General features: G+C 34.5%; 1 protein-coding gene across 7 annotated transcripts in view; it reads left to right on the top strand.

Moving 5' to 3' along the window:
* Window positions 1-24,902, top strand: part of BRIP1 (BRCA1 interacting DNA helicase 1) — a 201,940-nt gene that overhangs the window by 7,125 nt on the left and 169,913 nt on the right. For all 7 annotated transcript variants that reach the window (XM_033846862.2, XM_019945486.3, XM_019945488.3 and 4 more), the window contains 2 exons: window positions 4,608-4,735; window positions 6,286-6,405. In XM_033846862.2, the coding sequence (XP_033702753.1) occupies window positions 4,608-4,735; window positions 6,286-6,405 (248 nt within the window). The remainder of the gene's footprint in view (window positions 1-4,607; window positions 4,736-6,285; window positions 6,406-24,902) is intronic.

Below are 24,902 nucleotides of genomic sequence, written 5' to 3' on the forward strand. Positions count from 1 at the left end.
AATACAGTTTGTATACTTATTTTGCCTAGCTTCTTTCACTTAACATAATTCTTTTAAAATTCATCCATGTTGTTGCATGTATCAACAGTTGGTTCTTTTTTATTGCTGAGTAATATTCTATTGTATGGATATACTGCAAATTGTTTATGCAGTCACCTGTTGATGTGTATTTGAGTTGTTTCTAGTTTCCGGTTGTTACAAATAAAGCTGCTGTGAACATTTGTGTATAAGTCGTTGTTATGGACATGTGCTTTCACTTTTCTGGGTAAATACCTAGGAGTGTAATGACTGGATCACTTACGTTTAACTTTAAGAAACTTCAAGTGTTTCCCAAAGTAGTTATGCCATTTTACATTTCCACCAGCAGTGTATGAGAGTTCCCATTTCTCTGCATCCTTGCCAGCACTTGGTATGGTAAATCTTTTTAGCCATTCTAATAAGCTTATAGTGGTATCTTATTGTGGTTTTATTTTGCTTTTCCCTGATGACTTGTGATGTTGAGCATATTTTCGTGTGCTTATTAGCCATTTGTATATCTTCTTTGATGAAATGTCTGTTGAAATCTTTTGCCTGTTTATTGTTTTTTTCTTATTGTTAAGTTTGGGATTTCTTTATATATTCTTGAGTACAAGCTTCTTTTTTTAATCAAGTATAGTTTTAGGTTTTACTTTTAAGTCTAAAGAGTAATTTTTATATACGGTGTGAGATGTGGATCCAAGTTCGTTTATTTTGCCTATGAATATCTAATTTTTCATCAACATTTATTGAAAAGGCTACCCTTTGTCTGCTGCATTGCCTTTGTGCCTTTGTAAAAATCAGTTTTCAATACACTTGAATTTTAATGTAATTGTGAGTTAGAGTTGTTTAGAGTAGTCTCTTCAAGGATCAGATGGGGTAAATCTGGGTTGTATTCTGATGCTCTCTTTACATTTTTAAGTAAATTCTTTAAAAATATAACCTAAATACAGAAAAATGCACAAATTCTATGTGTATAGCTTGATGAATTTTCACAAAGTAAACACACTCGTGTAACTACCACTAGATGAAAAATAGGACATAGCCAACACCCCAGTGGCACTTCTCATGTTCTTTTCCTGTCACTATTCTCTCTCTCCACAGGTAGTAGCTATCCTCCCTCTGTCACCATTGATGAGTTTTGCTTCTTTATAGAAATGGAATTATATCTGTACTCTTGTGTCTGTCAGCTTTTACTTAACATATTTCTCAGATTAATTTGTGTTGTATATAGCAGTAGTTCTTATTGCTGTATTTTGTGGTATATAATAAATTATATACCATAATTTATTATTTTATTCTACAATTGTTAGACGTTTGGGTGGTTTCTAATTTTGGTTATTAAAGCTATTATGAACATTCTTGTTCATTCTGGTACAGATAGGTAAACCCTTTCTATTAGATATAGATCTAGGAATGGAATTGCTGGTCATAGTGTATGCATATGTTGAACTATAGTGGATACTGCCAACGTTTTCCAAAATGGTTGAACCAATTTATTCATCCCCCCTGCCCCGACTCTACATCCAGTAGTATATGGAAGTTACATTGTTCAACATTCTTTTTTTTAAAATTTATTAATTTAATTTATATTTTATTTTTGCCTGCGTTGGGTCTTTGTTGCTGCTCGCGGGCTTTCTCTAGTTGTGGCGAGTGGGGTCTACTCTTTGTTGCAGTGTGCGGGCTTCTCATTGTGGTGGCTTCTGTTGTTGTGGAGCACAGGCTGTAGGTGCGCAGGCTTCAGTAGTTGTGGCACGTGGGCTCTAGAGCGCAGGCTCAGTAGTTGTGGCACACGGGCTTAGTTGCTCCGCGGCATGTGGGATCTTCCCGGACCAGGGCTCGAACCCGTGTCCCCTGCATTGGCAGGCAGATTCTTAACCACTGCACCACCAGGGAAGCCCCCAGCATTCTTGTTATCACTTGATATTCAAGTCTTTTTAAGTTTTAGTCGTTATGGTGCCTGTGTGTTGTTCTCGTGAATTTTAATTGTTATCTCTGTGGTAACTAATGAGGTTGATAATCTTTTTTTTTTAATCTTTATTGGAGTATAATTGTTAGTTTCTGTTGCACAACAAAGCGAATCAGCCATATGCATACACGTGTCCCCATATCCCCTCCCTCTTGAGCCTCTCTCCCATCCTTCCTATCCCACCCCTCTAGGTCATTGCAAAGCACCAAGCCAGTCTCTCTGTGCTATGCTGCTGCTTCCCACCAGCCAACTATTTTACATTCGGTAGTGTATGTATGTCGATGCTACTCTCACTTTGCCCCAGCTTTGCCCTCCCGCCCCGTGTCATCAGGTCCATTCTGTATGTCTACTTCTTTATTCCTGCCCTGCAACTAGGTTCATCAGTACCATTTTTTTTTTTTAGATTCCATATACATGTGTTAGCATACAGTATTTGTTTTTCTCTTTCTGACTTACCTCACTCTGTATGACAGACTCTGTGTCCATCTACCTCACTACAAATAACTCCATTTCATTTCTTTTTATGGCTGAGTAATATTCCATTGTATATATGTGCCACATCTTCTTTATCCATTCATCTGTCGATGGACACTTAGGTTGGTTCCATGTCCTGGCTATTGTAAGTAGTGGAATTGCTGGGTCATATGGTAGTTCTACTTTTAGTTTTTTAAGGAACCTTCATGCTGTTTTCTGTAGTAGTTTTATCAATTTATATTCCCACCAACGGTGTAGGAGGGTTCCCTTTTCACCACACCCTTTCCAGCATTTACTGTTTCTAGGTTTTTTGATAATGGCTATTCTGACCAGCGTGAGGTGATACCTCACTGTAGTTTTGATTTGCATTTCTCTAATAATTAGTGATGTTGAGCATCTTTTCATGTGCCTCTTGGCCATCTGTATGTCTTCCTTAGTGAAATGTCTATTTAGGTCTTCTGCCCATTTTTTAACTGGATTGTTTGATTTTTGATATTGAGCTCCAAGAGCTGCTTGTATATTTTCAAGATTAATCCTTTGTCTGTTGTTTCATTTGCAAATGTTTTCTCCCATTCTGAGGGTTGTCTTTTTGTCTTGTTTATGGTTTCCTTTGCTGTGCAAAAGCTTTTAAGTTTAATTAAGTCCCATTTGTTTATTTTTGTTTTTATTTCTGTTACTCTGGGAGGTGGGTCAAAAAAGATCTCGCTGTGGTTTATGTTAAAGAGTGTTTTTCCTATGTTTTCCTTTAAAAGTTTTATAGTGTCTGGTCTTACATTTAAGTCTTTAATTCATTTGGAGTTTAGTTTTGTGTATGGTGTTAGGAAGTGTTCTAATTTCATTCTTTGACATGTAGCTGTCCAGTTTTCCCAGCACCACTTATTGAAGAGGCTGTCTTTTCACTGTTGTATGTTCTTGCCTCCTTTGTCGTAAGTTAGGTGCCCATATGTGCATGGGTTTATCTTTGGGCATTCTATCCTGTACCATTGATCCATATTTCTGTTTTTGTGCCAGTACCATACTGTCTTGATTACTGTAGCTTTGTGGTATAGTTTGAAGTCGGGGAGGCTGATTCCTCAAACTATATTTTCTTTCTCAAGATTGCTTTGGCTATTGGGGGTCTTTTGTGTTTCCATACGAATTGTGAGATTTTTTGTTCTAATTCTGTGAAGAATGCCATTGGTAGTTTGATAGGGATTGCATTGAATCTGTAGATTGATTTGGGTAGTATAGTCATTTTCACAATGTTGATTCTTTCAACCCAAGAACATATATTTTCTCCCATTCTGCAGGTTGTCTTTTTGTTTTGTTTATCATCTCCTTTGCTGTGCAAAAGCTTTTGAGTTTAATTAGGTTCCTTTTATTTTTTTTTAACATCTTTATTGGGGTATACTTGCTTTACATTGTTGTGTTAGTTTCTGCTGTATAGCAAAGTGAATCAGCTATATGTATGCATATATCCCCATATCCCCTCCCTCTTGCATTTCCCTCCCACCCTCCCTGTCCCACCCCTCTAGGTGGTCACAAAGCACTGAGCTGATCTATGAGTCTGCTTCCCGCTAGCTATCTATTTTACATTTGGTAGTGTACATCCATTTGTTTATTTTTGTTTTTATTTCCATTACTCAGGGAGATGGATTGAAAAAGATATTTCTGCGATTTATGTCAAAGAGTGTTCTGCCTGTGTTTTCCTCTAAGAGTTTTTTTATAGTATCCCATCTTACATTTAGGTCTTTAATCCATTTTGAGTTTATTTTTGTGTATGGTGTTAAAGAATGTTCTAATTTCATTTTTTTACATGTAGCTGTCCAGTTTTCCCAGCACCATTTATAGGCGTCCCTCTTGAAAGCATATTTCTAAAAATGTTTGCTGTGTCTTTGTTAAAGTATACTGAGCGGTAAATAAGTGCTTTTAAAGATGTTTAGCATTTCCTATTTTAAACTATGTTATGAAGTTTTTAGAAATAAGTCTTAACATCTTTTTTAAAGTTGAAGCATAGTTTATTTACAGTATTATCTTAGTTTTGGGTGTACAGCATAGTGATTCAATATTTTTACAGATTAAAGTCTTACATCTTGATTTCAATTTTTTTCTAAAAATATTACCTAAATGTAAGTTATTTATACTGATTTTTTATGACTTCTTATATAAGACTCTCCTGAAAAAACTACACTGGCTGCAAAGCTATCTGCTAAGAAACAGGCATCCATGTACAGAGATGAAAATGATGATTTTCAAGTAGAGAAGAAAAGAATTCGACCCTTAGAAACTACACAGCAGGTAAACAGTTTATTGGCAGTGGAATAATCCCATTAGTTATAGCTGAACAAGGTAGTCAAGTATCAATCATTTTTCAGTGGCATCTGTAGAGATTATTTTGGGTAGTGTCAGATATGAATTAAATGGTAAATTATTATAATTTCATTGTATAGAGTTACTCATTACAAAGGAGTTTATTATAGTAAATTATTCATAGTAGCATGTCATTAAAGTGAAACTGAATGGTGCTTTCTTATATATAAGGAATTTGACAATAAAATATTTACTTAAGGCATGTATCAATAACAGCTACTTGGTACTTTTTAACTCCTCTGTTGTTTTTATCTAATAATGGCATTTTCTTTTGGCTAATATACCTCTGATATGAATATTTAGGTCATAGATACTTTTGGTATTGATAGCTTTAATGTAATGACAAGGTTTACTGTTATTTATTGAGTTATCAATACGTTATAAAATGTTTATTTCTAAAAATTATTGAAGAACCGAAATTACTAGAAATTTTAAATGAAATGTTTTCATAGGTGAAAACAGTGTTTTCTCATAGAGTTCATGGCATTGAGGTAAGGAGGATGGACTTTAATAGACTTAGTTACAAATAAAAAAGATTATTAAATTAACATGTCCTTTGTAGATAATTGTATATTTTTAATTGAATATACTCAAAAGGTATTTGCATTTTTATGTAGTTTATCTGTTCCATTTACAATCTTTATTAACTTCCATGATTAAACCTTGTTTTTAGAAATAGAATGAAATCGTTTTCTAGTTTTATATTTGGAAAATCACCAATTACAAATGAAGTATCTCTAGAGATTTCTTTCCCACAAAATGTGTACTTAGAGTTGGATGTTGTGAGGTAGAGCTCAACATATAGCATTTATTCCCTGACTTCATTGGCTCTCATTTCTTTTTTGTAGGAATGGAATTATCGACAGAAATGCTTCTTTTCCTCTTTATAATTTAAGTAAATAGGTTTTGGCAAGTAAGAAAAAGCATAGATAGTTTGGAAAGAAAACAGTGGTGTTTATAAAAGAAATTTAGTCAAATACAATTTGGATTATCAAATATCTAGTAAGTAATATAATAATAGTAATCAAGTAATTTATTTCATCAGGTAGGAAATAATGAATATTTACATTTAAAGTTTTTATTCTATGTTTTTTTTTCAATTTAGAATAAGGTTTCCATTTTTATTTACTTTTATTTTCCAATTAGATATGTAATCGGACTTTGCCATAATACTATTCTTGGTATCCATATGGTGGGACTGTTTTATGGGAAGATCATTTTACAATGCTATAGTTTTGCCACATCATTAATTAAAGCTATTTTGGTCGGAATTTGAGAGGTATTACTGTATTCTGTTTTATTTAAGTCTTATAATAAGGTGCCTATTTGTTTTTAGAAACTTTTTGATTGTTGCCAGTGAGAAATAGTCATTTTTTTTAATGCTGAAAACACGTTATAGCTATTCTGATCTTTGAGAGCAACTAGCCTCATCAAACTTCCTAGTTACAATAAATTTTATTTTGGTTCTGTATTTACAGATTAGAAAACGTCATTGTTTTGAAAAGGAGGTGCACCATTTGGATGCAAAAGTTGCTTCAGGAAAGACCACAAAACTCAACTCCCCATTAGGAAAGATAAACTCCTTTTCTCCACAAAATGTATGTATTTATGCCATTGTTCAGTTTAAAGAAGGAAAATGTGGAATTTGCTAAATCCATTTTTGAAAAAGATGAAGAATAGTGTAATCAAAGAAGAGTAGAAAACAACTCAGAGGTGCTAAGTGCTGTCACATGTCTTCTGCTGTGTGAGATGGTAAACCTATGCTCTTTGTGCCCCAGTTTCCTCATTTATAAAATAAGAGAATTGGACTAGAACGAGATCTGAAAGTTTTTTTCCTCTTTTACATTCTAATGTTTGTGAACTCTACTTCCTAGAGTTCTTTCAGTGTCCTTAGGGCATTAGTTCTCAAAGGAGTAGTCCAGGGAGCTCTGGAGATTCCTGAGATTTTTTTCCAGATAGTCTGTGAGGTCAAACGTATTTTCATAGTGATGTTAAGATGTTACTTACCTTTTTTTTTTTTTTTTTTTACCGTCTTTGACATTTGCACTGATGGTACAAAAGCATAGGTTGGTAAAACTGTTGGTGCTTTAGCACAATAAGGGTAGTGGCATCAACCTGTATTAATAGTTATTTTCTTCACTGTTGTTAATGCACAGTTAAGAAAAGCCAGTTTCATTTAAGTCCTTGATGAAGCAGTAAAAATTACTAACTTTATTAAATCTTCACCCTTGAGATTTTTAACATTCTGTGTGAAGAATAGAGTAGTTTTCGTAAATCACTTTTGCATTCAGGAGTAGGATGGTTTTCTTGAGGGAAAGCACTTATAGGATTGTTTGGATTGTGAGCTGAACTAGCCACTTTTTTCACAGAACATTGTTTTTACTTGAAAGAATAACTGAGACTAACTTCGGTAATTCTCGAAAATAAACAAAGTGAGCCTGATAAAATTTGAGTTTTCAGTGAAAAATCAGAATTTTGAAAAATTGTGTATACTACTGTGAGCTTAGCAGTTTTCTGATACTTAAAGACTGATGATATTTATTGGTGGTGATATTGTATACGTGACTTTTTGATATTGTATAATGAAATATGTTTCATTTATATAGTTTTATATAAATGGAATCATGCCTGGAATTTTTTATTGAATTCCAAATATTGTGAAGTTTACCTTGTTGGGTACTGGGTATTATTGTATTTCTATAAGTACTCTTGAGTTTTGCTCTGGGATGCAGTTAAATTACTTGGAATCAGCTTGATCCTTTTGGTTCTTGCTTTTAGGATTTGTTAGGTAGGACCTGAGCCGGGTTTAGTTTTGGGCTACCTCAGTAGAGGCTACCTCCTTTTGAGTCCTCTACCTAATGCTCCATGAATTGTGAAGTTTTCCAGCCTGGCTGGTGGGAACAGGTACTGTTCCATGCTGTCTGTGGGTGTCTCATCATTTCAGGTGGTTCTTGCCACTATCTTGGATTGTTTCCTCATTGGCATGTGCTGATCAGTACTCTAGTAGATACTTGAGAGGTCCTTCTGCAGATCTCTGGAGTGCATTCTTTGTGCAGCACTCTCCATTCTGCTTTCTTCTCTGTGAACTTTAGTCTTGGTCTCCCTGGACTCTCAGCAGTGTCTCTTCAACTTGGGTTTGCTGGGCTATATCTGGGTTCCCCTTCCCCATGCCACAGCATGCAAACTCTCAGGACAACAAGCTGAAAGAATCATAAGGCTTACTCTCATTTGTTTCCCATCTCTCAGGGATCACTCTTCCTTACCTGATGTCCTGTATCTTAAAAACTATTGTTTCATATAGTCTGTCTGTATTTTTAGTTTTTCAGGTAGGGGATGAAACAACTCACTGACAAATTCCAGAAGTCTTTAGATGGCTTATAAAGCTCCTGTTTACCGGTACAGTCTTTAGGCCATTATAAACTTTTTGCATTCTTTTGCCCCTTCTCCTCTTTCCCACTTTTCTTGTCTGACTTCTGATAATCCTTCAGGAAGCCTTCCTTGGTGTCCCCAATTTTGAGTTAGATTCTCATCTGGAATGTTCCTTGTATTTCTCAAGAACATTTTCTTTTTTTTTAATTAACATTTTATTTTTATTTTATGTCATTAAATTAATTAATTTATTATTTTATTATTTTTGGCTGCATCAGGTGTTTTTTTTTTATCATCTTTATTGGAGTATAATTGTATGGATATGTATGTTCCTATTACCATTTTCTTAATTGTTTTGGGTTTGTTATTGTAGGCCTTTTCCTTCTCTTGTGTTTCCTGCCAAGAGAAGTTCCTTTAGGATTTGTTGTAAAGCTGGTTTGGGCGTGCTGAATTCTCTTAGCTTTTGCTTGTCTGTAAAGGTTTTAATTTCTCTGTCAAATGTGAAATGAGATCCTTGCTGGGTAGAGTAATCTTGGTTGTAGGTTTTTCCCTTTCATCACTTTAAATATGTCCTGCCACTCCCTTCTGTCTTGCAGAGTTTTTTGCTGAAAGATCAGCTGTTAACCTTATGGGGATTCCCTTGTATATGTTGTTTTTCCCTTGCTGCTTTTAATATATTTTCTTTATAGTTAATTTTTGGTAGTCTGATTAATATGTGTTTTGGCATGTTTCTCTTTGGATTTATCCTGTATGGGACTTTTCTGTGCTTTTTGGACTTCATTGACTATTTCCTTTCCCGTATTAGGGAAGTTTTCAACTATAATCTCTTCAAATGTTTTCTCAGTCCCTTTCTTTTTCTCTTCTTCTGGGACTCCTATAATTCGAATGTTGGTGCGTTTAATGTTGTCCTAGAGGTCTCTGAGACTGTCCTCAATTCTTTTCATTCTTTTTTCTTAATTCTGCTCTGCAGTAGTTATTTCCACTATTTTATCTTCCAGGTCACTTATATGTTTTTCTGCCTCATTTATTCTGCTATTGATCCCTTCTGGAGAATTTTTAATTTCATTTATTGTGTTTTTCATCATTGTTTGTTTGCTCTTTAGTTCTTCTAGGTTCTTGTTAAACGTTTCTTGTATTTTCTCCATTTTATTTCCAAGATTTTGGATCATCTTTACTATCATTACTCTGAATTCTTTTTCAGGTAGATTGCCTATTTCCTCTTTGCATCAGGTCTTAGCTGTGGCACACGGGATCTTTCGTTGTGGCGCACAGGCTCTTCGTTTCAGTGTACAGGCTTCTCTCTAGTTGTGGTGTGCGGGCTCCAGAGTGCACAGGGCTCAGTAGTTGTGGTGTGCAGGCTCTCTAGTTGTGTCATGTGGGGTCCAGAGTGCGTGGGCTCTATAGTTGTGGCACGTGGGGTCACCAGTTGTGACACGCAGGCTCAGTAGTTGTGGTGCGTGGGCTTAGTTGCCCTGTGGCATGTAGGATCCTAGTTCCCTGACTAGGGATCGAACCCACATCCCCTGCATTGGAAGGCGGATTCTTAACCACTGGACCACGAGGGAAGTCCCTCCTTCCCAGTTTTTAACACTTAACCTTACTCTTAATATCCTCTCCACAGGCTCTTAGTTCCATTATGGACAACACCAGTTTCTCTGAGACCTCCTTGAAGACTGTGACTGTTTTATTCATCTTTTTGTTTCAAGCACCTAACGTAGTGCCAGGAACCTAGTTGTAGACTGAGTAAATGAATACCATAATCCCTGCCCTCAAAGAGCCTTCTTTTAAATTCTTGAAAATACTGAGTGGGGGAAAAGAATAGTCAGTTATCTTCAGAGAAGCCTTATGTTTGGAGAAGTCATCTCAGGAGATTTTAATGTCAGTAAAAATATATGCTTTATGTTTGCCAGTGTTTTCTTGCTCATTTTCTTTAACTGTACCTTATTGTCTTCATAGCCCTTACTATTTGAATTTATTAGTCTACTTGTTTATTATCTATTTGCCCTGTTAGAATGTAATGTCAATCTTTTTCACGGGTATCTCGGCTACCTAGAACAGTGTATGGCATATATTAGTTGCCCAATAAATATTTGTTGGTAGAATCTTATTGAATTCTTATAATGACTTTGAGGCAGGTACTATTGTTATTCTCATCTTACAGATAAGGAAACTCTGAGAAGTAAGTAATTTGCCTAAGGTCACAAAGCTGGCAAATAGTGGAGTTAGATCCTACCTAAGGAGTCTGATGCTCTGGCAAATGCTCTAATTACTTTATTATACATTCTCTAAAATGCCTCAGAAATTCTGGAGCCGTGTAAACAGTATTCTAGCACCAAGATAAGGGAAAAAATATGTAGAAGCCTCAAGGCTAAAGAAATCAAGTATAGAATAATATGATTGATAATAGCTAAAATAAGATAAAGTTTTTTGTTTTTTTAAGGATTTTTTTTGTTTCGTTTTGTTTTTACTGGTTAAGAGAATGAGCTCAAATCAGAGTGCCTGGGTTTTAATCACAGTTCTGCTCTTTACAACCTTTGTAACCTTGATTAAGGTTTTAAACTATTGCTACTTCATTTTCCCATTTGTTAAATGGGGATGGTAATAGTATCTATTTTACAGGGCAGCTAGAGGATTAAACAAGTTAATACTTATAAAGTGCTTAGATTATACCTGGCATATCTTGGAGCTTATTAAGTGGTAAGTGGTAGTAAAAGTATCATCATCAGCAGTTGTAGTAGTAGCAGCAAATACTTACATATTTGTATGTTGCTGATAAAAGGTATTATATAATACTGGTTAATAATATTAATTTTCAGAAGTTAGGTTTATAATTAGCAAATTCTTTTAATATGTGTTAAAGATGTTTATAGCTCAACCTGTTTAGGATCTAGACCAGTTGACCATAAGCAGAGCTACTGTGCTCCTGGCTGAGTATCTTAATTTTAAACTAAGTTCTTTGATTGATTTCTTGTTTTGGTTATGTACTATGTTGATCATTTATTATGATCTTCTTATTGGCAAAGTATAATTGTATCTATACATGTGTATCTATATCTTTATATCAGTTTTATTTTTAAACCAGAAGTTACAAGTTTTCTTCCTTGGCTTTAGCTGGTATAGGTCTACATTGCTTTAGAAATGCAATAATTTTTCATAGATGGGTGATTTATTACTCATAATGTTAAAGGTATGGGTTTCTGACAATTTCTTATAAGTTTGAAGATTTATTGAAGAAGCTAAATCTCAACTAACTCTAGTAACTCAAATGGTAACATTTCACTAGTCAACAGAACTTTTGTTTGTAAGAAGACATAAGTGATACATGCCATACTAATTAAGCATGCATAAAGTAAATTTGTCAGACACCAGAGTACTTTTGCAATGACAGAAAAGACCATATGGCCGAGCTCTAATATTTGTTCTTTTTTTGGTAGTCTATAGTGAAAAGCATGAATATATAAAGTAACTTTATGAAAACCCCCACAAATACTTAGGTAAAATGATCTGTATTTTCAATGTAATTTTTTTTGTTTCTAACAAAAATAGAGTAAGCAGTGACAATAGAAACATAATTAGTACAAAATGTAAAGTTTTAGCTAATGTGAATGTTTCTTCCTTTTGTACTTTAGTAAATTGTTAGTGAATTTTAGTAAATTGTTAAGAAAACCTGTAGTTTTTTGTATTTTGGCTATCATCTTAATTTTAAAAGCTTATGGTAATATTTTTAATAAATCTTACATGGATATTTAGCAGTAAATAATACTTCTCGTTTTTCAGAGAACCAGGGCTAAACATTTTCATGGATATAATATAATAAAGAATAATGGGGATACACGTAGGGGTAATTTATTTAAAGAAACGAGTCTTTGAGTATAGTAATATGTTTTTCCCTGCTAGAAATTTACTTTGGTTTCTGGTACAACTTTTTTTCTCTTTCTCTTTTTTAATGACGGTATAATTAACATTTAATATGTTAGTTTCAGGTGTACAACATAATGGTTCAATATTTGTATACATTGCGAAATGATCACCATTAGTCTAGTTAATATCTGTCACCTTACATAGTTACAAGATTTTTTTTTCTTATGATGAGAGCTTTTAAGATTTACTCTCTTAGCTGCTGTCAAATATTTAACACAGTATTATTAACTGTAATCACCATCCTGTACATGACATCCACATGACTTATTTATTTTATAACTGGAAGTTTGTACCTTTTGACCTCCTTCACCCATTTCTTCTGCTCTTCACCGCCATCTCTAGCAGCCACCAATCTGTTCTCTGCATCTGTGAGCTTGTTTTTTTTGTTTTTGCATTGTTTTTGTTTTTAGATTTTACATACAAATTTGCCTTTCTCAGTCTGACTTATTCCACTACACGTAATATCCTCCATGTTCATCCACGTTGTCCCAAATGGCAAGATTTTATTCTTTTTTATGGCTGAATAATATTCCATTGTGTATATATACACATACATATATATGTGTGTGTATATACACACACACACACACACACACACACACACACACACACCACATTTTCTTTATGCATTCATCCATCTATGGACACATATTGTTTCCATATCTTGGCCATTATAAGTAATGCTGCAGTGAACATGGGAGTGCATATATCTTTTTGAGTTACTGTTTTCATTTTCTTCAGGTAAATTCTCAGATGTGGAATTCCTGTGTCATATGGTTATTCTATTTTTAATTTTTCTGAGTAACTTTCATACTGTTTCCATAGTGACTGCATCAGTTTACATTCTGCCAACAGTTCACAAGGATTCCCTTTTCTCCACATCCTTGCCAATACTTGCTGTTTTTTCTCTTTTTGATAATAGTCATTTTAACAGGTGTGAGGTGATGTTTCATTGTGATTTCGATTTGCATTTCCCTGATGATTAGTTATGTTGAGCATCTTTTCATATACTTGTTGGCCATCTGTATGTCTTCTTTGGGAAAATGTCTCTTCATATCTTCTGCCATTTTTTGTTCGGATTGCTGTTGAGTTGTATGAATTCTTTGTATATTAGATATTCGTCCCTTATCAGGTACATGATTTGCAAATATTTTCTCCTTTTCAGTAGGTTGCCTTTTCACTTTGTTGATGGTTTCCTTTGCTGTGCCGAAGCTTTTTAGTTTGATGTAGTCCCCCTTGTTTATTTTTGCTTTTGTTGCTTTTGCTTTTAGAGTCAGATTCAAAAAACTATTGCCAGGACCTCTGTCAAGGAGTTTACCCACCTATGTTTTCTTCCAGGAGTTTTATGATTTCAGGTCTGAGGTCCAAGTGTTTAATCCATTTTGCGTTAATTTTTGTAGGTAATGTAAGATAGTTGTCCAGTTTCATTCTTTTGCATGTGGCTGTCCAGTTTTCCGAGCACCATTTATTAAAGAGACTGTCCTTTCCCCATTGTATAACATTTTAAAATCATTGCAAAGTGGCTTGCTATAAATCACGAAAAATATTTTCTGTAAATTCTGGGATAGGTGATTTCATAAAAAGTAGAAGAAAAATGTAGTTTCATAATGTTTAATATTTATTTTATATCAGTTTCTGAAGTGAGTTTATCACCAAAACTTTTAGATAAAGTAATTTTAGAAATGCAGTCCATATTTTAGAACTTTTCTTATGTTGAAAGATCATATGCCTCATATTTAGGTATCATATTTTAATCTAGATTATCTACAGATTTGAATAAAGTAAATTGAGGAACATGGGAAAGAAACATTTCTTTTTAGGACCTGTTCCTTCAAATGGGAGGAAAAAGAGGGTGGGACTAGATTTAATATACCTTATATCCCATTTAGCTGTGATACCTCTAAATTCTAATGATGCTTTTCCTATTTTGATCCTTATAAGATTATATTAGGGAGCATTTATTTTTTAGAAGAATAATTATTTGGATTGGTATATTAATTGTTTAGTTCTCTTATCCCTACAAAGATATAAATGTTACAGTTTTCATACATTTAAAAACTGCAGTTGTATTATTTTCTGGAAAACTCTCCTCCATAAATTAAATGATAAATTAGTTTAATGATTTCTGTTTTCCTCTAAATTTGACATTAAACTTTTTTATGTTTTTCTTTTAAGTCTTAGTTTTTATGAAAATAATTTAGCTTCCAACCTGTGAATTGAATTGGGTAGTTGTCTTTTTACCTTCCTATCATCTCCAGTTTCCTCACTCTCTTCAAGTCAGAAAATGGTGTCAGTACCTCCTCTCTTAAATGAATTACCTTCCAATGTCCCCTGCTTTTTCCCTTTCCTTGCATTTTACTTATTTATTATTTTTTAATACATCTTTATTGGAGTATAATTGCTTTATGATGTTGTGTTAGCTTCTGCTGTACAACACAGTGAATCAAGTATATGCATACATATATCCCCATATTCCTTCCCTCTTGAGCCTCCCTCCCACCCTCCCTATCCTACCCCTCTAGGTTGTCACAAAGCACCGAGCTGATCTCACTGTGGTATGCAGCAGCTTCCCACTAGCTATCTATTTTACATTTGGTACTTGTATATATGTCAGTGCTACTCTCTCACTACGTCCCAGCCTCCCCATCCCCCCACCCCCATGTCCTCAAGTCTGTTCTCAATGTCTGCATCTTTATTCCTGCCCTACCACTAGGTTCGTCAGTACCATTTTTCTAGATTCCATATATATATGCGTTAGCATACAGTATTTGTTTTTCTCTTTTTGACTTCACTCTGTATGACAGACTCTAGGTCCATCCACCTCACTACAAATAACTCAATTTTGTTTCTTTTTATGGCTGAGTAATATTCCATTGTATATATATGCCACAACTTCTTTATCCACTCGTCTGTCAGTGGACATTTAGGTTGTTTCCATGTCCTGGCTACTGTAAATAGTGCTGAAAATGAACATTGGGGTACATGACTCTTTTTGAATTATGGTTCTCTCAGGGTATATGCCCAGTAGTGGGATTGCTGGGTCACATGGTAGTTCTATTTTTAGTTTTTTTAAGGAATCTCCATACTCTTCTCCATAATGGCTGCACCAATTTACATTCCCATCAACAGTGCAGGAGGGTTCCCTCTTCTCCACACCCTCTCCAGCATTTATTGTTTGTAGACATTTTGATGATGGCCATTCTGACCAGTGTGAGGTAATACCTCATTGTAGTTTTGATTTGCATTTCTCTAATGATTAGTGATATTGAGCATCTTTTCATGTGTTTGTTGGCCATCTGTATATCTTCTTTGGAGAAATGTCTGTAGGTCTTCCGCCCATTTTTGCACTGGGTTGTTTGTTTTTTTGATATTGAGCTGCATGAGCTGCTTGTATATTTTGGAGATTAATCCTTTGTCAGTTGCTTCATTTGCAAATATTTTCTCCCATTCTGAGGGTTGTCTTTTCATCTTGCTTATGGTTTCCTTTGCTGTGCAAAAGCTTTGAAGTTTCATTACATCCCATTTGTTTATTTTTGTTTTTATTTCCATTACTCTATGAGGTGGGTCAAAAAGGATGTTGCTGTGATTTATGTCATAGAGTGTTCTGCCTATGTTTTCCTCTAAGAGTTTTATAGCATCTGGTCTTATATTTAGGTCTTTAATCCATCTTGAGTTTATTTTTGTGTATGGTGTTAGGAAGTGTTCTAATTTCATTCTTTTACATGTAGCTGTCCAGTTTTCCGAGCACCACTTATTGAAGAGGGTGCCTTTTCTCCATTGTATATTCTTGCCTGCCTACATTTTATTTATGTATTTATGTATGTATTTCTTTTTGTTCTCACCATGCGGCATGTGGGATCTTAGTTCCCCCTACCAGGGATTGAACCCATGCCCCTTGCAGTGGAAGCACAGAGAGTTAACCACTGGACCGCCAGAGAAGTCCCTCTTTACATTTTAGATTCATGTTTTTATACAGATAATTCATATTACCAAGGATCAAGGATAATTCATATTGTCAAGGATCTAGTGAGGCATCAGTCTCCGTGTGGTCAAAATATAGTTAAGAAAAAACATATTTTAGAATAGAATGTTAAAATTCTGATATTACCTTGCTCTACCGCTCATAACCATTTTCTCGAGAATTTATTTATACGTATTCTCTTAATTCTTTTAGCAAATCCTCACAATGAGTGAGGTATTCTCACAGACACATTCTTATGCTTATACCTGCTGTTTATTAAACAAGTGCTAACATTGTGTATATACTTCTAGAAAAAGTAGTGTTTATTTTTGCCTAGTGTGTAGAAAAGAGGTGGGTCCAGCAGAGTGCGCTGTTGATCTTCAGGTAAAGTGTTGGTGTTGGGCAAAGCCTTGGTCTGTTTTTCTTCCTCTTAAACCCTGCCTTTACTTTTCTCTCTGTCTCTCTTTTTCTCTCCCTCTCTTTCCTCCCCCTCTTCCCCTCCGTATCTCCCTTTAATGCTGAGGATATTCTCAGGAGAAAATGACCAATTTATTTTGAAAAGCTGTTATTTTACAAGTCATTTTCTCATAGTTTTACTGTACTTTTTATTTAAAATAACTGCTTGTATAGTGAAATAATGCTTACTGTGTTTCAGGAACTCTTAAATAGTCTAGAAATACTAATTTACCTGGTAAATACAGGTTCATGTGAGTTAATGCTTATTGCAGGTCCTTTTAAGTTTTCAGTGGATTTGACAATTTTCAAAATAAAACAAAAGAATTTAATTGAATCCCTATAATAACCTTATGAGGAAGGTGTTAATATTTTCTTCAATGACAGAAGAGGAAATTGAGTCACAGATAGTTTAAGTTCATGTCACGAAGCTGATGAGTAGAGGCTGGTTTAAAACTCAGGCATTCTGGCTCTAGAATTAATCCTTTCAGCCACCTCACTATTCTGCCTCTGAATCAACTCTTCCCGATGACCTTTAGATTAAAGACAGTTCATTTATATACTTTCACAGGTAATATTATGTAGATATTTCATTTAATATTAGTTCCTCTTTCAGTCTCTCTCTCTCAACACCCTGTTCTTTTATGATGCTTACCAAAGTTTATGATTACATATTTATTTATAGGTTTCATGGTTTTACTTGCCTCCTTGCCAGGCTGTCCATAAGGACAAGTGTATTGTCTCTCTTGTTCACTTTTTTATAACCAGCATCTGGCACAGGACCTGTGCTTATATTTGTTGAATAAATGAATGGAAAAATGGCTAAAGTTAAGAAAATGTACTCTTTACCACCATTTCTTGTGGCTTACAGCTTTTACTCAGATCCATATACTTAAAAAGGTGTGACAGTACTGTTAAATAGAGGAGACTGAAAGCAGGTTTTTAAATGTTTTTTTGCTTCTTCTGCAGTACATTTTGGTTGTAGTTTATGTACTAGCACACAAAAATAAAAGATCAAATAATGATTTCAGGGACCAAGAGGTAAATTGGTGCTTAATATAAACAAAAGATTAGAAACAACTTTTGTTTTCTGTAGCTACTCTGTGACCACACTGTTAAATAATATGACCATCTAGTTGAAGTATAGTTTATTCAAGACAGCAAAATTTTTGAAAACCATTATATGCCAAACACTTAAAAACAATAACTTACATTTCTTTGACAGTTAATAATAATGATATAATGATAGCTTTTTGGAACATGTACGTGTGCCAGGCAGTTTGTACGTTCTCTCATATATCCTTACATGAACTCTGTGAAGAAAATAGAGCGGATATTAGTCTCATTTTATAGATAAGAAAATTGGAGCCCAAAGATACTAGATTATTTGACAATGGTCATAATTATGGATATATGGTAGAACTGTGATTTGAGTCTAGTTCTAAAATTGAGCTGAATATAGATTCATGGAAAGGAGAGAAAAGGAATGGCTGGGAAAATTTTTTGTTTTCCTGTTGGCTTATGAGGAAAAAACAAAGTTACTTGCCAAGAGAAAAGAGATTTTATTATTCAGTATGTCTGGCCTTAAAATATCTTCTTTTAAATAGTCTACAGTTGGGGAAGATTAAATTATCTTAAACATTTTGTGTATTTTACCTACTAAAGAGTCAAAGGAAGTTTTAAACTCAAATTTTAAAAAAAATTATGAGGAATATACATTGTTTGAAAAACCTTTAACAATATAAAGCAGTACAGAGTAAAAAGTTAAATATTCTCCCTTAAACTATTACTTCCATCCCCCTTTCTGCTTCCCAGAAGTAAACAAGAGTAACGCTTTCATGAGAATCTTTCTGGATCTTTTTGTGTAAATTTACAACAGATACTTTTCATAGTTCTGTTATAGTTAAATTTTGTTTTTTGTTTTTTTTTACATTTAACCCTCTTATTTATAGAGTTTATTTTAATATATGTATGAGGCCAGGTTCTAACTGTATTCTTTTCCAAATAGATGATCAATTGTCCTAGGGTCAACTAAAGAATAATTTTTCCTGATTTAATTTTTCCTTTGCTGTTATCATATACTAAATTGTTATATATACTTGGATTGGTTCCTGGCCTTTTTTTTAAAATTTTTAATATTTTTCAAAACATATATGTGTATAGTCAGAGTCAAAGAGTTCTACATGGCTTCAAACAAAAAGCAGTAGACCTCTGCCCTAGTTCTAGTCTCTACCAGTTCCCCCTATCTGAAGTCAGTAACTTAATCATTTTACCTGTTTATTCTGATATTTATCTGTTTTTTTAAAAAAGTAACAAGCATGTTCTGCCTTTTTCTTGAATTTTCAGTTTTGGATGCCTTCCATTTTCCTTCCATTGTCTTCCTACTGTCCTTTCTTTTTTGGGCTGCGTCAGGTCTTAGTTGCAGCACGCAGGATCTTCATTGAGGCATGCAAGATCTTTCATTGCGGTGCATGGGCTTTTGTACTTGTAATGTGCAGGCTTCTCTCTAGTTGTGGCGTGCGCTCCAGGGCACGTGAGCTCCAGAGCGCATGGGCTCTGTTGTTTGCAGCATGCGGGCTCTCTCGTTGAGGCACGTGAGCTCAGTAGTTGTGGTGGGCAGGCTTAGTTGCCCCACGGCATGTGGGATCTTAGTTCCCCGACCAGGGATCGAACCCACATCCTCTGCGTTGGAAGGCAGATTCTCTACCACTGTACCACCAGGGAAGTCCCCTGTTCTTTCTAATTTTCTCATTACTTTTTCCCCTCAAGCCTCACAATATTTGATGTTTACATTATTGTAATTACGTAAATATCATTAAAAACTGAGCCAAGTGTTAGATTATGATTACAGTTCTTTCCCCAAACTAGGTTTTATTTTTTCTAGTGCTTAATATTTGTCTTGTCATTTACTTAGTTTTCTGTATATCTGTAACTATTTATCTCCAAATTCTGATAGAGCTTAAAATCTGTTAACTCATTCAAATGTATTGGGTCAAGAATGTCCATATTTCTTAGACTCTCAATATTTAGTGAAAATAGTGAAAAATACTTTTTTGATGTTGAATTTTATTATATGTATTTTAATGACATTGACCTTTTTTGAATACAAAAGCATTATCTATTCCTTAGTGAAAATTTGGAAACCACCAAAATGCATACTCAAGTTATTAACGTTAATCTTTAATTCAACTATCACCTTAGTATCAACCCCTTGTTATTTTGCTTGCTATCCTTTTACACACAGACCCACACACACACACACACACACACACACACAATTTTTTACCAATTGCTGTGTAACCAATCAACCATTTATTTAGCTTCCTATTCTGAGGGTCAGCAATTTAGGCTGGGCTCAGCTGGGCATTTCTTCTGCTGATCTCAGCTGGTCCACTCATGCATCCGTGGTCAGTTGCAGGTCAGCTGCAAGTCAGCAAGGCGACTCTGCTTCTTAGGCTTGGTTGGCAGCTGACTAGGACCATGGGACCATGGCGTGGGTACCTCTCATCATCCAGCAGACTAATCCCAGCTTATATATATGGTGGCCCCAAGGTTCCAGGAACAGCAAGAGAGCAAACCCCAATGTGCAAAATACCTTTTGAGCCTCTGTTTATGCCACATTTCCTAATATCCCAGTCACCAAAGCAAGTCACATGGCCCAACTGAGATTTGAGGTAAGGAGTTCACCTCTTTTTTTATTTTTAATTAATTAATTAATATTTTTATTTTTGGCTGTGTTGGGTCTTCGTTTCTGTGCGAGGCTTTCTCTAGTTGTGGCAAGCAGGGGCCACTCCTCATCGTGGTGCGTGGGCCTCTCACTATCGTGGCCTCTCTTGCTATGGAGCACAGGCTCCAGACGCGCAGGCTCAGTAGTTGTGGCTCATGGGCCTAGTGGCTCCGCAGCATGTGGGATCTTCCCAGACCAGGGCTCAAACCCGTGTCCCCTGCATTGGCAGGCAGATTCTCAACCACTGTACCACCAGGGAAGCCCAGGAGTTCACCTCTTGGTGAGAAGAGCTTCAAAGTGACCTTGCAAAGGGGACTTACATATAGAAATGAGAAGAATTTTTGGCCATTAAAAAATATATATGTATATCTGTATATAATATGCATTATGCATATACTTTTATAGAACAAAATTTGGATAGGATTTATTATTAAAAAATTTTTTTTTTATTTAGCTGCACTTCAGGTTCTTAGTTCCCCAACCATGAATCAAACCTGGGTCCTGGGAGTGAAAGTGTGGAGTCCGAAGCACTGGACTGCCAGGAAGTTCCCAACAAAATTTGGATTATAGTGTATATAGCGTATATAGCATTTATTTTTCACCTAATTTATCATGGTCATAGAAAAGGCTTTTAGAAATCTAACTCTTACTTTGATGCATACTTTTTTGATACAACCTTTTTTTTCTATGTTAGGAGTTGGCAAACTACAATCCATGGGCTGAATATGGCCCACTGTCTGTTTTTATAAATTTTGGGGAACACAGTTTACATTCATTTACTTACTGTTTGTGGCTAATTTTGTGCTCTAATGGTAGAATTGAGTAGTTGTGACAGATACGATATGGCTAACAAAACTTAAAATATTTACTCTTTGGCCCTTTAAAGAAAGTTTACCAACCCTTGTCCTATGCTATTTTAATCTTGGTAAGTGAGGCCAGAAGTTGGTGGCATTAGTGAGAACCTCTTACTTTATCTGCAAATTTGCCTAAGGGCAGGATGATAGAATGGATGAATAATTGCTTGAGTGAGTTTCCTTCAGCTCCAATAATTATGATTTTTTAAGAGCTTGTAGAAGACATAATAATGACCTCTACAGTGGAAATAGAAAGGATAATTCTCAGAAATTTCAAATCTTCATCATGTTGAATGAACTTGGTGAATGTTCCAGAAAGATTTGACAGTTATTTTTCTTGATCTGTAGAAATATTTAATACGTATAGCAATCTAGCTGACGTGTGTACATATTTAGTGATAATAGAATCTATAATTGCCATTTAGAAGCTTTTCATTCATTGATAGTGGGTATGGAAAGATAACTTTACCTCAGAAAACTACTTTAATTGACGAATTGTCTGACCAGTAGACAGACAGATAGATATATAGATTTACTTATTAAAGTTTTTAAAGATTTTCACATAGTCACAAAATTATACAAAAATTGAAAATACAATACAAATATATATTTTTTCCCCTGAACCACTTGAGAGTAAGTTATTGATGTGATGCTCCATCACCCTGGAATACTTTGGTGTCTTATTTCCTAAAGCAAAGATATTCTTCAATATAACCATAAAAATCAGGAAATTATAATTGATTCATTGTTATCTAATACTCAGAATCAGATCAAATTTTGCAAGTTGTCTCTATGTAGTTTTTATAGCAGAAAGATCTAGTTCAGAATCATACATTGCATTTAGTTGTCATTTTGCTATTTTCTTCAGTCTGGAACAGTTCCTCAGTCTTCCCTTGTCTTTCATGACCTTGACACTTAATAAGATTATAGCCTTTCTAGAATGTCTCTCAACTTTGGGTTTTATTATCATTAGATTAAAGTTATATATCTTTGGCAAGAATGTCACAGAAGTGATGCTGCATTCTACCTACTGCATCCTATGAGGTGGCAGATAGTTTCATTTTGTTTCATTACTGATGATTACTTTGATAACTTGATTAATATGATATCTGCTAGGCATCACTGTAAAGTTATCTTTCTCCCTTCATAATTAAAGAGGACTTTGTAGGGAGGAACTCTGAAACTATATAAATAGCATGTCCTCATCAAGCATTCAGTTTATTAATTTTATATTTATCTTTATGGACTCGTGATTTCACATTTTATTAAGTGAGTGATAATCTGTTACTATATGATTTGTTTAAATGCTCACGTGTGAGTTCAGTTAAGTTGCTTCTGTCTTTCTGACATGTATCCATTATCTTAGAGCACTTACTTGCTTTCTGGCATAATAAGATGTTCTACGGTCATCTCCATCTTGTCGTTTCCCCACCCCAGTCCTGGATTCATCCATTTTTTCAGAGAACCCTGGTTTCTTTTAAATACTTATAGAAGCCAAGTTTTCAGCATTGATTTTGCCCATTGCTATTGGGGTTGCTGTTCCAGGCCCTTTCAGCAGACAGAACTAGGCAATACGTGTCTTTGTAATATGTGTGTATATACACATGTGAACACATACACAGACAAATATATACTTACAGATATATATTTATATTTTTCTCTATTTATATGTTCAAAATTATGTATTCATAACAATACATCCAATTCCAGTTCAACACCAGAGAGTTCATTCTAAGTTTCTTCCTTTTTATAATTTCCAGTGAAAAATCTATTCCCAGTTTTTCAAAAAGTTAAAAATAGAATTACCATATAATCCAGCAATTCCATTTCTAGGTATATATCCCAAAGGATTGAAAGCAGGTATTGAAGCACATACCTGTACACCAATGTTCATAGCAGTATTATTCACAAGACCCAAAGGATGAAAAGAACCTATGTGTCTGTCAAGAGATGGATGGATAAACAAATGTGGTATATACATGGAATATTTAGCCCTAAAATGGAAGGAAATTCTGACACATGCTGCAACAAAGATTGAAGATATTATGCTAAGAGAAATAAGCCAGTTAGAAAAGGACAAATACTGTATGATTCCACTTATAATTTCCTTTGTGTTGCTGTTATAGAAATAGAATTCATTTTTTTATATTGACCATGTAACCTGCAAATTTGCTAAGTCACTTTTTGGTTCTAGCTGATATATATATATTTTTTAAGAGCTAGCTGATATTTTTGGAGATTTTATAGGACTTCCTAAGAATACAGAGCTGTATGTTTTCATTCTCTAATAAACATTTTACTTCTTTTAGTGTTTGGCTTTTAATATGTTTTCTTGTTTTATCTCAGTGGCTAGGATATGCCAAGGTTGAATTGGAGTGGTGAGAGTAGACATCTTTGCCTTGTTCAAATCTTAGGGGGAAACAAAACCATTAAGAATGATGTTTGATGTAGGTGTTTTGTATATGGTCTTTATCAGGTTGAGGAAGTTTCCTTCTGTTCTTAGTTTTTTTCTTTCTTTTTTTTTTGGCTGCACTGTGCAGCTTGTGGGATCTTAGTTCCCTGCAGGGGTTGAACCTGTGCCCCCTGCACTGGAAGTGTGGAGTCTTAACCACTGGACCGCCAGGGAAGTCCCCCCTTCTATTCCTAGTTTGCTGAAAGTTTTTTAATGAATGAATGTTGAATTTTGTATTTAAAATTTTATTGCATCCATTAGTAGGATCATATGGTTTTACTCCTATATCCTGTGGATATGTTGAATTACATTTGTTTGGTTTTTGGATGATGACCCAACCTCACATTCAAATGAAAGCTGGAATAAAACCCACTTGGTCATGGTTCAGTACCCTTTTTATATATTGCTAAATTTGATTTGCCAAGTTTTGTTAAGGATTTCTTGCATCTCTGCTAATAAGATATTGGTCTTTAGTGTTTTGTGTGTGTGTGTTATCTTTGTCTGGTTTTGATATGAGGGTAATGCTGACCTTATGAATTGGAAGTATTGGTATTCTTAAATTTTTGATAGAATTCACCAATGAAGCCATCTGGGCCTTGCATCTTATTTTTGGAAAGGGTTTCACTTACACATTTAATTTCTTTAATAAATATAGGACTATTCAGATTTTCTGTTGCTCCTTGAGTTGGTTTTGGTAATTATATCTTTCAAGAAATTTGTCCGTTTCAGTCAAGTTTTTAAATTTATTGGCATAATATTCAAAATATTCTCTTTTTTTAAAAAAAACTGTAGGATCTATAGTGATATGCCCTCTTCATTTCTGATACTCAGAATTCGCATTTTTTTCTCTTTATTTTTTGATCAGTCTAGGTAGAGATGTATACATTTTATTATCTTTAAAAAACGGTTTTGTTTTTATTGATTTTTCTTTAATGATTTTTCCATTTTCTATTTCATTGATTTCTACTTCTGTCTTTATGTCCTTCGTTTTACTTTTTTTAGATTTAATTTACTCTTTTTCTAATTTCTTGAGGTTGAAGCTTAGATAATTGATTTTTGTCCTTCCCCCCCCAAAACAACCATCGAAAGCTATACATTTCCTTCTGCTTTATGCGCATCACACAGATTTTGATATTATGTTACTTTTTATATCATCCCTTTTGATTTCTTTTCTGACCCAAGATTTATTTACAATAAATAAACACTAAATAGTTTAGTTTTTTCCCCAGATATGTTTCTCTTATTGATTTGTGTGGTTAGAGAACATATTTTATATGATTCCAATTCCTTTCAATTTAATAATCAGTGAAAGCTCTGAATTCTTAGGAAAAATGTGTATTCATTTATAGACTACTACT

Source organism: Tursiops truncatus, chromosome 20 (assembly GCF_011762595.2).
Source record: "Tursiops truncatus isolate mTurTru1 chromosome 20, mTurTru1.mat.Y, whole genome shotgun sequence".
Taxonomy (NCBI): domain Eukaryota; kingdom Metazoa; phylum Chordata; class Mammalia; order Artiodactyla; family Delphinidae; genus Tursiops; species Tursiops truncatus.